Source organism: Hirundo rustica, chromosome 2 (assembly GCF_015227805.2).
Source record: "Hirundo rustica isolate bHirRus1 chromosome 2, bHirRus1.pri.v3, whole genome shotgun sequence".
Classification (NCBI taxonomy): Eukaryota; Metazoa; Chordata; class Aves; order Passeriformes; family Hirundinidae; genus Hirundo; species Hirundo rustica.
In genome coordinates, this window is record NC_053451.1 from 118,391,829 (window position 1) to 118,404,928 (window position 13,100).

General features: G+C 51.2%; 2 protein-coding genes across 9 annotated transcripts in view; both read left to right on the forward strand.

Annotated features, from left to right (window-relative positions):
• ITSN1 (intersectin 1) overlaps positions 1-4,566 on the forward strand; it is a 113,653-nt gene extending 109,087 nt beyond the window's left edge. For all 3 annotated transcript variants that reach the window (XM_040056773.2, XM_040056775.2, XM_040056774.2), the window contains one exon: positions 241-4,566. In XM_040056773.2, coding sequence (XP_039912707.1) covers positions 241-389 — 149 coding nt within the window. In that variant the 3' untranslated portion in view covers positions 390-4,566. The remainder of the gene's footprint in view (positions 1-240) is intronic.
• Positions 4,567-9,685: 5,119 nt separating this feature from the next.
• DNAJC28 (DnaJ heat shock protein family (Hsp40) member C28) lies at positions 9,686-13,100 on the forward strand. Of its 6 annotated transcripts, none has more exons than XM_040057227.2 (3): positions 9,686-9,813; positions 10,854-11,061; positions 11,761-13,100. In XM_040057227.2, exon 3 carries the CDS (start codon positions 11,811-11,813, stop codon positions 12,906-12,908), a length of 1,098 nt encoding a protein of 365 aa, XP_039913161.1. In that variant the 5' UTR covers positions 9,686-9,813; positions 10,854-11,061; positions 11,761-11,810; the 3' UTR covers positions 12,909-13,100. The 6 variants fall into 6 exon arrangements, with proteins under 6 accessions (XP_039913161.1, XP_039913157.1, XP_039913156.1 ...); XM_040057223.2 differs by having other exon boundaries at positions 10,854-11,005; XM_040057222.2 differs by having other exon boundaries at positions 9,807-9,927; positions 10,854-11,005.

Genomic DNA, 13,100 nt, shown 5'->3' on the forward strand with positions numbered 1-13,100 from the left:
GTGAATTCCATGGTGGGTTTTTCCACTCGTGGGCCCGTTTAGTTTTAATGCTGCTGCTGTTTAACGTGGTCTGGCTAAATCCCCTTCTGTGCAGCTTGGCAGCCTTTGGCCCTCTTCCAGTGCACAACTAGAGCCGGACCGAAGGCTTGCTTTCTCTTCTGCTGTGTGTGGGTGGAAGTTCAGGTCCTTCTGCAGACGCTGGCTCCCCTTTCCTGAGCACGCCGTGTTTTTGCATTGCAGACTTTTTGGGCAGGACAGAGATCCGCGTGGCAGACATCAAGAAGGACCAGGGTTCCAAGGGACCAGTCACAAAGTGTCTCCTTCTGCACGAAGTCCCCACGGGGGAGATCGTGGTGCGCCTGGACCTGCAGTTGTTTGATGAGCCTTAGGAGAGAGGGGCCGATGTGGGAATTCAGCCATGGGTCACTGCAGGAGGTGTCTGCAGAAGCTGTCACCGAGTCCTCGCTGGTGCGGCGTGAAACTACTGCTCGCCCTTCACACGTCAGAGGGTTATCAAAGCAAACAGGAGCATCTCTGTGCCTTGATAATTCTCACTGAACACATGAATCCCAATTTAGTGAGGAGATCTCCCTCCGTCTCTCTGTGTGGAACTCGGCGTTGGTTTCCCGGGCTGGTGAAACGGCCCTGCTGTTCCTTGTGCTGCAGTCCGGGCGGCTGGCACACCACGTGGGTGGCTGTGCTTGCTCCAGTTGCCCTGCTCTTTCATTCCCATGGAGGAGGCAGTGTGGGTGTGTTTTGGAGGCTTTCTGAGGGTTTTCCCCCTTCAGCAGTTCCGTGCCTATTGCTCAGCAGAGTGGTGTGTAAATGTGAGTGAATGGAAGAAGCAGTTTTGCAGCAAGAAGGTCTTTTTGAAGATCTTCACGATGGTACTGAAAAGACTTAGAAAATAAATAGTCTATATCTATAAACAGAGAAGATTCTATTAACATACCACTTCATGACTCGTGTTGCCCCTGAAAGTGGAAGATGTCCAGGCCTTCTGCACAGAGAAGAATTGCACTCCAGAAGAGTCCAGCCCTCGGCCCCTGTGGAAGTTGCTGTTGTCCCCAGTAAGCGCTGGGGCGGGAAGCCAAGGCTGAGGCACAGAGCCCTGCTGGCTGTGGGGTGTTCCCGGTGCTCCTTTACTGCTGCTGCTCCCGGGGTGAGCGTCACTGCGGCGGGGAAGAGGAAGCACTCATGGCTCCGGCTCGGTTCCAGCCTGCAGAGGCTGGCGTGCAGAGCAGGGAGCTGAGCCGCGCTCGCCTGGGTGAGCCCCGTCCTGCAGCTCCCCCAGGGCGGGTGCTGGGTGTCACCCGAGAGCTCGCGGTGGTGCAGGGTGGGGAACCCAACGCCATCCGAGGGAACGCCGGGCTCTCCACCCCTTTCACTCCACGGATAACGACGTCCAGGCCCACATCCCAGTTTGGCGAAGCTCGCGGCTCCGGGCGGGCGCCGCCGTCCGCCTTCCCTCAGGCACACGTGGGAGTGCTCTGCTGAGTCTGGACTCGGGGGGCAAAAAAGATCCCTGAGAGTCAAATTCCTCTTCGTTCTGCTTGGATTCCTTTTGTTCACGCCCCGCCACGCATCCGCTGGTATTTTTGTAAGGACTTCGCTCCGGATGGGAGGCACCGGCCCGTGTCATTCGCATGTGAACGTTCTCGTGGAGCTGTTGTTAGGTTTTGGTGTTCCTTGCATGTCCTTTCGGTACTGGTTCCCACCTCTCCTGTGTCGGCGGTGTTCTCTAGCACTCCAAGTCTTATTGGTTTCCATTAGGAAATTAGGATATATCCATAACAGGTAGGTAGATCAGTATGGTAATAAGTGTAAACTGTGCTGGGAAGTGTCCGTGTATTATAATTTCCTAAAAGACCACTGTAATGTTTCAAGCAATGGGAAGGAAAAAAAATAAAATAAAAAAAAAAAGTATGTTGGAGGGACAACAAAGTTTACATTTCATACTTTTCAGAATCGCTTTATTATTTATTTATTGAAGATAGTGTAGAATTTTGTATCAGAAATGACAGACATACTTATGTATTTTTTGAAACAAAACAGAGATACACACTTTAGTTAGAAACTTTCAACTGACCACATTTTAGAGGGAGTGTGACTTCCTAGGCATGCATTTGTTTACCACTAACTGGCTGAAAACACGATTAAGAGAACTTTAAGTTTCTATTTTTCAATGTTGTTAAGAAAATTGTTTCAATTAAAATATGTAAATAGTACTAAACCCATGCTTTCCTAATTCCATATCAATACATTTTATTAAATATAATGTATATGAAAATACACATTGTTGTGGTAGGATAAAAAAAAGTGATAAAATCTATTACTGGAGTACCATTAAATGTCATTGTCTAACCTTTTATTGCTGTCCTAATTTTACTCAGTGCTGCCAGCAGGGTGAACATTCATTTCGGTGTTTCACAAGTAGCATCGCTTTTTTAATAGTGTCATTTCACCAGCATCAATTACAGTGACAGCGGAAGTGGCCAACAGCACAAAAAAATCTCATGGCTGGAATGCAGGACCCTTGGGCAGGGTTTTGGGGGGAGCCCCAAGGAGCTGCCCCTGCCTGAGGCTCATCTGGTGCTGGAAGTGGGGGACTCTTCACCAGGGGTGTGATCAGAGTGCAGCCCACGTCATGGACATCAGAGAATCCCAGAATGGTTTGAGTTTGGAGGGACCTCAAAGCCCAGGGGCAGGGACACCTTCCACTGCCCCTGGCTGCTCCCGGCCCCATCCAACCTCGGACACTGCCAGGGAAGTGCTGTACTGATGCCTTGGGAAGGCTGAGCTGGAACAGAGACTGGACAGAGCCAGAGAATAAAGCAGAGATTTATTAAAAGGCCTTTAAGAATTCACCTTGGGCAGGACAAGAGCCTGGGCAGGGCTGCGCCTGACATGGACCCAAAATGGACACAAAATGGACACAAAATGGACACACAATGGAGCCCCAGTCACGAGGTCTCACACTTTGATAAGTTTGGGTCCATTTTCACCTTGGGGTTTCATTGTCCAATTCCAGCTCCAGGTTCTGCAGTCCCATCCTTCTTGTTTTCTCCTCCCAGCCACCGCTGTTTGTGCTTTTGGGCTGAACACTTGTCCCAGTTGTCCTTGGTGTGCAGCAGGAGCAGGATTTGTTTTGTGTGGCTGCTGTGTGCAGAGAGCTGAGTGAGCCTGAGTGTGAGCTCAGAGCTGTGCCTGGGCAGCACAGAACATGGAACACAGCAAAGAGAAAACTGAAGGCATCAGTACCAGCCTGTAGGATTGCCCCGTTTTGGGGAATTGTGACAGAAGGGGCTTGGGATGTCCCACTTCCACTCGATGCACTGCACTGTTTAACTCCTGTCTGTGCCAGCTGGGGTTACTCAAAGGTTGATGAGGAAAGGCTGGAGTTTGGCTCACAGATATCCAGTGAATCCCTCATAATCCTAAATCCTGTCCTAAAGGGGAAGCTCATCCTGTCCCTGTGCATCGGGGACAGGCTGTGCCCATGCCCTGGTGACAGCGTCACTTCGCTTGGAGCTCGGTGGCACATCAGCACTGTCGGCTTCCAGACACAGCTGTGCTTTCTGGAGTCACAGAATCCCCAAATCCCTGGGGCTGGCAAATCCCTCCCAGCCCAGGCAGTGCCAGCTGTGCCCCGTGCCCACCTTGTCCCCAGCCCAGAGCACTGAGTGCCACCTCCAGGTGTCACCTGCAGGGATGGGCACTGCAGAGCTCCCTGGGCAGCCCCTGCAATGCCACACACTTGGAAGTGCTGTGAAATAAAAACACCCCCAGGCTGGCCTTGGCTCAGAAATGCTGAGTGCCTGGCTGGGCAGAGCTGATGGAAAGCTGGGCTGGAAAGGCAGCAGGGGCTGCTCAGAGCTGGGGAAGGGACTTGGGCACCTGGGAGAGGGGACAGAGCCCAGCTCTGAGCTGACACTGAGCCAAATAGCTGAGAAATTACAGCAGGTTTTTTTTCTACATGCTATTTTTTTCTTAATTATTCAGTATTTTCTGAACTTGAGGTTTTTTGAGGGAATTTTTTCAATTCTCATTTTACAATTTTTTTGCCCTTTAGAAAGAGTTCAGTCACTTTTTGTTAGGTGTGAGGAGGATTGGAGTGGGAAACGTTGTGGGTAATGGAGTTTTTTCCTACATACATTCTCAAAACTGAGATGTGACAAGTCCAGACTCTGACTCCAACAGCAGTGTCTGGTTCCAGACTGTTCTGCTTGTCACAGTGAGATCTCAGCTCATTCAAATCTAGCAAAGCCCTTGAAACAGGGGGAAGCTGGGGATCAGGAGGAATTGCTTTGAGGGTTGGTTCTGTGTGTGCATTCCACATCTACCCTGGCTTCGTTCAGCCTCTTCAGTCCTGTCCTACGTGCACATTGCTGTTCAGAATTCAGTAAATGCTTATAGATATATATATGTGATTATTGTACATACAGTATACAAACACAGCTCTGTTGTCATTGTCAAATACCGAGTAAATCTCACAGAAAAGCATTCAAAGGCACCCTGTTTTGTTTGTTCATTTAAATATTTTAAAAGGAGTGTCCTCAGGAAATTATTTTTCTGTATGTAGGAGGATATATTTAGGATCTCATTAAAAAAATAAAGAACTGCAGTGAGAGTCTGTTAAATGGCCCTAATCACTTGGCAGAGTTGTCAAAGGCTCTGCTGTGAGCACGGGTCAATTCCTTGGCTGCCTGTAAAGCTGCCAGAGTGTCACTGTCCCTGGATTTAGGGAGCTGTGTGGGGTCTGACAGGGCTGTGCAAGCAGAGGGAGCAGGGGGTTCCTCCAAGCCCCTGCCAGCCCCCTGAGCCCAGCCCCCTGCCCGGAGCACAGGAGAGAGAGAAGAAACAGGGACACACCTAAAAGGTCAGAGCTTGGTGAGCAGCAGGAGCTCTGCCCTCCCTCTGTCCCCCAGAAGCGGCTGGGTGTCTGAAGGGTGATGGATGGGAAGGGAAATCCATCCCCGTTCCAGGAGCTGCTCCATGGGAAGGGGACCGTGGTGTGACACAGGAGGAGGAGAAGGTTGGGTGTGGGAACATACTGCTGGGCCAGGGGCCTGGCCGCATCTCCAGCCCTGCTCTTCAGGGAATCACTCTGAGGGTCCTTAAATCCCACCCAGTGCCACCCCTGCCATGGCAGGGACACCTCCCACTGTCCCAGGCTGCTCCCAGCCCCAGTGTCCAACCTGGCCTTGGGCACTGCCAGGGATCCAGGGGCAGCCACAGCTGCTCTGGGCACCCTGTGCCAACGCCTCAACACCCTCGGAGAGGTGCTGCTCCCTCTTCCCCATCTCACCCTGGCTTTTTAGTGCACATTTTGCTTTTCCCCAAACAAATGGTATGGATTAGTTCGCTTTTCTCTTTCAAGAAAACCAGAGAAAAATTCTACTGTCCCTAGCATTTGTATGATCCTGAAAGTTATGAAGGCATTATAAAAAGTCATCTGGCAATAGGAGAAAAAGTTACTCTTTCTTTCAAGGAAATGCAATTAATTTGCATTGTTCATTTACAGCACATTTAACTATTCCTGAGTAAAATATCTGTACTGTGAAGATGCCTCCTTTTGGTTTTTAAGGCATTTGTAATAGGTATACATCAGGCAGCACTGTTTCTCATAATGCAATTTTAACTTAGTTCAGTTGCTGCAAATGCCTTGTTTCCTCAGTCACCCCTGGTTAAACAATTCTATTCAAAGACAAGGTGTAACTAAACAAGAGTCCTTAAACTGTGTCCCCCTGTGCGAGGCCTGGTTTGGTTCTGGTGCAGTGTGGGGCAGTGCAACGTCAGACACAGCTGAGACTGGGCTTGTGCAAGGGAATAAATGCAAGGGTTTTGACGTTTACCTGTGTGCTGTCACATTCCTGAAAAGAGCTGGAGAAGAGGGAGACGGAGTCAGGAAATCTGCAGATGAGTCGCTCTTCCCTCAAGCTGGGATCTCTGCTCTTGGCCCAGGGACAGCACCTGGGGAGCACCTGAAGCTGTGCCAGGAGGGATTGAGGTTGGATTTTAGGGAAAGGTTCTTCCCCAGAGGGTGCTGGCACTGCCCAGGCTCCCCAGGGAATGGGCACGGCCCCGAGGCTGCCAGAGCTCCAGGAGCCTTTGGACAGCGCTGCCAGGGATGCCCGGGCTGGGATTGTTGGGGGTCTGGGCAGGGACTGGGGTGGGACAGGATGGTCCCTGCGGGCCCCTTCCAGCTGAGGATATTCCATCATTCCATGATTATTTATGCTGCCAGCAATTGCCTTGCCTCTGGAGGTGGACCAGGCACAGACAAGCACAATTGAAAAAAGCAGCATCTTTTATTAAGGTGTTGTGATCGCCCACCCGTAAGGGAAGGAAACACCGGAGAATTGTAAATGCTCAGGGATGAAGGCAACAATAAAACCCGAAGCAGCCACAAAATACCCAAGCACTTTTGTCAAACACTTACGAATATTTTTATTAATATATTAATATTTTGTCAATTTCACTAATTACTACACAACTGCTACACGAATCCCTGACCTAGAAGGTGAGGGCTCCCCGCCCGCCGGGGCCGGGCCCGGGCGCTGAGGGAGCGGCGCCGCCATCGCTGCCGCCCTCAGGGGCTCTGAGGGGAGCGCGGCTCCCGCCAGCCCCGCTCCGCCCCTGAGGGCGGCACGAACACGGAGCACAGACACACGGCGCTCAACGCTGTGTCCGTGCCCTTCCGAATGCACCGGGACAGCGGCCCGAAGGGATGGGCTCGGCTGCGGCAGCATCGCCACACGGCTGCCCCAGCGCCAAATCCCCTGTGCAGGTACCGGGGCCGGGGCTGTGCCGTGGGACACGGAACACTCGGGCTTCCGTCTCCTCGGGAGAAAGAAACGAGTGTTTGAGGCTGTCTGGGAGAGAAAAGTACTGTCGATGGCACTCGGCTGTTTTACGTGGAGTTCAAAAGGCATAACAAACACGAGAAAGGTATAATCAAAAATAAGTGTGGCTCCAAAGGCATAAAGCGGTAGTTGATGCCTCTACTGAGAAAAGATTTAAGAAAAGCAAAACTACGCTACAGAAAACTTAAACGGTGTTGTCCTTCGTTGTTCTTGCCTTTTTGAACTTTTAAGTTTGTTCCCTGTGATCTGATATATTTTGGAAGCATTGAAGCAAAACTGAGGGACCTGAGGGAAAAACCCAACAGCTGGGTCCAAGGCTCCAGCAGCGATGTGCGAGTCCCGGAGGACTCCCACGCTTCGGGCGCGCACAAAAGCACCTCTCCTTTCCCAGGCTGCACGGCAGCACGCAAGGAGTGAGATCAGAGTTCCTCCTGATTTCACAGGCTGGCCGTGCATCGTTTATCCAGAACCTGCTGCCAGTCCGGTGGGTGAGAGGAGACAGATGGAGTGTGGTTCTGGATAATCTGTTCTCTCGCCAATTTTCCCACTCCTGACACAGCTTGGAAGTGCCAAGCTGCGGGTGGGAGCACAGCTGATGTCCCCCAGGCCTCTCCTCTGGGCAGGAGCCCCTCAGGGCAGCTCCACCTTGAACAATTCCTTCTCCCATTGCAGAAGTCTCCTTTGGTGTGGACAAGAAAGAAGGGAGAATTGGACGTCCCCTTCTCCTTGTCCACTTTCTCAATTATTTCCATCATCCTCTAGCACAGATGGATCCAGGGAGCTGCTTCCTCCCGCCAGGCAGCAGCTCCCTGGACATTGTTTGCCTTCCTTTGGGACAGTTCATGGGAACTGTCCTGTGTCCCTCAGCAGAGCCCTGCGTCCTCATCTGCTTCCCAATGGGAGAGCCCTTTGTCCCACAGGGACATGTCTTGCACATCACAATCTTCCCTGAAGACAGATCTTTGTCATATTTGCCTTCGTCTTGGGAAAGCTTATTGTTGCTGCTGTTATCCCATTCTGACAGCTCTTTGTCACTGTCACTCTCTCCTTAGAACAGCTCTTTCTTTTGGTAGTCTTGGCCCTGGAATGACTCCAGGTCACTCTGGTTTTCCCCTTGGGAGAGCTTGGTGGCATTTTCCCTTTGGGACAGCTCCAAGGCACTCTTGTTATCCCGTGGGGAGAGTTCGGTGTCATCTGCCCTGAGCACACCTGTTTGTTTCATCTTCCTACTATTCGTTCTCTTCCCGGTGGGACACTGAAGACAGATACCTCCAGCAGGAAGGCACACGCAGCAGTTTTCTGGAACAGGGATAGCCCAAGGACAGCACAGGAACAACTACCACTTAGCGCCCTCCTGATTTCATGAAACATTTTCCTGTTTGAAAGAACAGGGGCAGCTCTGCGTGCAGACCAGCCTGGCTTTTGTCAGTCCCTGGGCTCACACACATGAAGCAAAACCGTGCCCTGTTGAGCTGCCATGAGATGAACAGGATTCATTTTGGAGCAGGAACTGCTGGATATCAAACCTCTCTTTGCAGCCAATTTATTCGGCTTAGTACAGATGACACAAGTTCTCACCGCTCTCACAAAATACTTTGATCGCAGAGCGCAGCGTTAAACGGAAGGAGTTTGTCTTTTATGCCACTCCCTGCTGCCTCGATCCAGAGCTTCCCAGCCCACCTGAGCCGTGATGACGGTGCACAGCCCCACCAGGGAACCACTCTCACAGCTTCTTCCCTCCCCTCACGGCTTCTTCCCGCCCCTCACGGCTTCTTCCCGCCCCTCTCCTCATGGCTTCTTCCTGCCCCTCACGCCTTCTTCCCGCCCCTCCCCTCACGGCTTCTTCCTGCCCTTCACGGCTTCTTCACAGCCCTCACGGCTTACTCCCGCCCCTCACGGCTTCTTCCCATCCCTCACAGTTTCTTCCTTCCCCTCACGGCTTCTCCCCTCACGGCTGCGGCGGCTCTCGGGCGCCCCCCGGAGGAGAGCGGGGACAAGCCGGACCTTCTCCCACTCTCCTCCCTTCCTTCTCCACCTTTTTCCCCTCTCCCTCTCCCCGCCGTACTTCCCTATCTCTCTCCCTTCTCGTTCTGACTTATTAAAAAAAATATGGGTATTCATCTAGTATCGATACCCAACTGTGACGGACAAAAACTCTCTAACAGTTTAAAGTTAGAAAGTGTCTGTTTATTACGGCCGAGCAGCACGGCGGGATATTTCCCTAATACGCACTGCGAAATTCACAGGTAATTACAAAGCCTTTCATTTACAAAAGTGTTGAATATCCAAAATACAAATACATATTCATACCCCTGTCACCTCCCATTCCTCGCTTCGTATGCAAATTGGCAAAAAGGCTATTAAGCATGCGTAGTTTGTTTCCTGAAATGAGTCGCGGGTCTCTTCTGGGGAGGGGTCACCCAAAACGAGGAAGTAAGATGAGTCTTCCTCGTCCTGACCTTTCTACCTTTTCAATGCAATCGTGACAAATGAATCCTTGGTAGAACTTATAGTTTCCTGTGTTCAATGGGTCCTTCAAGCAGGAAATCTGCAGCTACCTTATGTCCTATTTACTACATTTTGTTTTTCATTACAAGCACAGCCACATAAACATAAAGCTGACAAGCAATGAGTTACTAAATCCGGGATATCTTATCGAAGATCCGGCTTGAACAAAGCTTGCCTATCTCCTTCAGCTAATCCAGCAACTTATTATCTTAACTTTCCCAAAAATCCCTAATTCTTCAAATCTAACGTCTCAGTTCCCCCGACCCTCCGCTGTTGCCCCCTCTCTTCCCCTCCCTCTCGCCTCTGTCCAGGCCCTTTCCTTGCCCTCTCTCTCGCTGCCCGCGTCCTTGAGCGCGGGGTCACGCAGCGCGCCCTCCTCTTCCTGCCGGCCCTCCTCTTCCTGCCGGGGCCCTTCCCGCACTGCGGCCGGCGGCACCAGGTGAGCCGGGGCGGGCAGGGTTCGCAGGTGTGGGACCCCAGGGAGCAGGGAGGGCGGCAGCGGGGCCGGCTCCTGAGGGGGGGCCCGTTCCCGCACTGCGGCCGGCGGCACCAGGTGAGCCGGGGCGGGCAGGGCTCGCAGGTGTGGGACCCCAGGGAGCAGGGAGGGCGGCAGCGGGGCCGGCTCCTGGAGGGGTGCAGTCCTTCCCCGCTTCCCAAATCCCAGCGGGGATCGCTCAGTTCGCACTGCCAGGGAGTAACACCCCCCCCTTTTCCCAGCCGGCGCCCTCGCGGAGATGAGGGTTCTGCGTAATGGTCTTTAAGAACAGGTTTGTTGAAATCGGGGCTACCAAGTTATGAGAAAGTCGCTTTCGGAGCAATAATTGAAGTTTTGAAGTGTATTTATTGATCATTCTGTTTAAGTAGTAGCGGCACGGGGTTTTATGGCCGTATGAAAATCAGTTGTTATCTTTGTCCACCACCCAGACTGAAGGAAATCACTGGATCGTAAATACAAGGTGTTAATGAGCTCCGTTATCACAAGCTGATGACTTAATACCTTACACAGATCAAAGCCAGCTGAAAACATTGAGGATTGATCCAGTCCCAAGTACTTGTCCTTTTCCTTCTCTGGGTTCGGGCACAAGGGCAGTGTGGTATGTGTAGGAGACGTAAACGCTGCTTATACTTTAATTAACCTTAATTTGACCTAATTTTTGGTTTAAAAATGGAGTGCACAAAGGAGATGTTGTGTCTTTAGCTCCACTGATTCAGCATTTCCCTAAGGATTTCTGTGAATAAAGAGGAGTTGGCTGATGTGTAACTGGTGTTTCCAGTTAGAGCTATATTCTTCCACTTTAATTTTAGATAAGGACTGACCTTGTCACCTGGTGAGGTATTGCCCTGGCTGTGTCCCCAGATAACCCAGCCTCACTGGAATTGCTGACATGTAACCCAGATTCAGTGGAACCGCTGACATGTAACCCAGACTCACTGGAATTGCTGACATACCGGCTGCTATTGATCTGTTCTGAGTTCCAGGTTTGCTCCCCTGCCTGATACCAGCCAAGGAGTTTGGCCACTGCTGGGATAAAAAGGCTGAACTAAGCGAATCTGTAACCTGAGTGCTGATCCAGATGTTGCTGCGTGATACCGAAAACGTGCTGTGATGACCTCCTTTGCGAACGTACCAGGTCATAGAGCTTGAGGCATTGATCCAAGGGAGTAGGAAGTTGAGCTGTTGCTGGATGTAGGTACAGAGGAGAAGGGAAGGATTTGTTTCAGCAGTTACTGCTCAGCATCAAGCTTATTTCCAGTTTACACTGGTATGAGTTTGCTGAAAGGCAATAAAGGCAATAGAGTCAGTAAAATAAATAATAGAAAATACAGGCAATACAAATGCTTCTTGGGAATTCTGCAGTGCAAAACAAACCTGTGTTCCTTTGTCATACCAGGAAAAAAGTAAATTGTGAATTAATTTTCATTTACATTCTAATACGACTACTTCAGTAGTAATTAATTAGAAATGTAAATTGATTACTTTTAAGCTTAAGGAGGGCAGGGCTGGATGGGAGATTGGGAATCAGGAATTGTTCCCTGGCAGGGTGCTGAGGCCCTGGCAGAGGGTGCCCAGAGCGGCTGTGGCTGCCCCTGGATCCCTGGCAGTGCCCAAGGCCAGGTTGGACACTGGGGCTTGGAGCAGCGTGGGACAGCGGGAGGTGTCCCTGCCATGGCAGGGGTGGCTCTGGGTGGGATTTAATGTCTCTCCCAACCCAACTCAGTCTGGGATTCTGTGATTTCAGTAGACGTCTGTAAAAGAAAAAAATACTGATGAATTTTAATAGGGATTTCTCATATATATATATCAGACTAAAGATAAAACTTGTGCCCTGGAAGTTCTTTAGAAAAAAGGATATTTAACACGACTTTTGTACAAATGTGTCTGTAGGTTCTTTATAATGTAGCTGCATCTGAAGAGATCCCCAGCGGCTTTGTGTCATGCTGACCAACAACATGGGACATTGTTTCGTGGGACGGGGAGCCATGATTCCAAGGAAGCTGAAGCCGTTTCTCTGCAGGATGTTGTCGGGTTACAAACCCAAAAACAACGTCCAGGACTCTTACAAGATTCTGGAGCTCGAGGAAGGATGCTCCCTCGATGACGTCAGAAACTCCTATCACAGCCTTGCCAAAAAATACCACCCGGACAGCAGCTCCGGCGTGGCCGATTCCAAGGCCTTCATAAGGGTGGAGGAGGCCTACAGGGTTGTGCTCAACGACCTGGGAGCCAAACAGAAGTCAGACCCGGGCGAGGAGGAGGAAGACCAGTTCAAATCCAAGTCCCTGCAGCACAGACACTACCTGAGCTTCGAGGGCGTGGGCATCGGCACGCCGAGCCAGCGGGAGAAGCAGTACATGCAGTTCCGCGTGGACCGCGCCACCGAGCAGGTGCTGGAGTACCGGCAGCAGCGGCTCGAGAGCCGCTACGCCGGCAGCGACCTCAGCAGGGCCAAGGACGTGCGGCAGAGCAAGAAGGTGAAGATAACTCAGGCGGTGGAACGGCTGGTGGAGGACCTCATCCAGGAGTCCATGGCCAAAGGAGACTTCGACAACCTCCGCGGCAAAGGGAAACCGTTGCAGAAGTTCTCGGACAGCCCCCACATCGACCCCATGACCCACAACCTGAACAGGATCCTCATCGACAACGGGTACCAGCCCGAGTGGATCCTGCTGCAGAAGGAGATCCGGGAGACCATCGAGCGGCTGAGGAAGAGCATCGTGGCCTCCAGGAGGAAGCTGGGGGAGCCGATGACGCTGTCGGAGCAGAAGCAGTGGGGTCGGGTCTGCGAGCAGTTCGCAGAAGACATCAGGAAGCTGAACAAGAGAGTTGACAACTTCAACCTGGTGGTGCCCATTCTGAGCAGGCAAATGGTGCATTTCAGCACGGACAAGGAAATCCTGCGAGCGCGAAAGACTTACGAGGCTGTGGTGGAAAAGGTTTCTGGTTCAGGCACGAAGGAAAATGAGGGGGAAGAGGGCAAAAGGTTTGGGTGGAAGTCTTCTCTCTTGAAGTGGTTAAAGCTTGCACCGAAATAATTTCGCACTAATTCCTCTCGTCAAGGTTTTGAATGCACTTTATTAATGATAGCACTAGAGAAATTTCAGGTTCACTGAAAATGTGAAATCCACACTGTCACGCTGCTTGAAGGAAATTTGGTTGTGTGATGAGCACTTTCATTATAAATAATTGAGTTATTTTTAAATGTTATTAAATGAAATGTGCCAGTT

Excerpts from the sequence above, each read along its gene's own strand:
- DNAJC28 (XM_040057227.2), top strand. The coding sequence starts at position 11,811 with ATGCTGACCAACAACATGGGACATTGTTTCGTGGGACGGGGAGCCATG.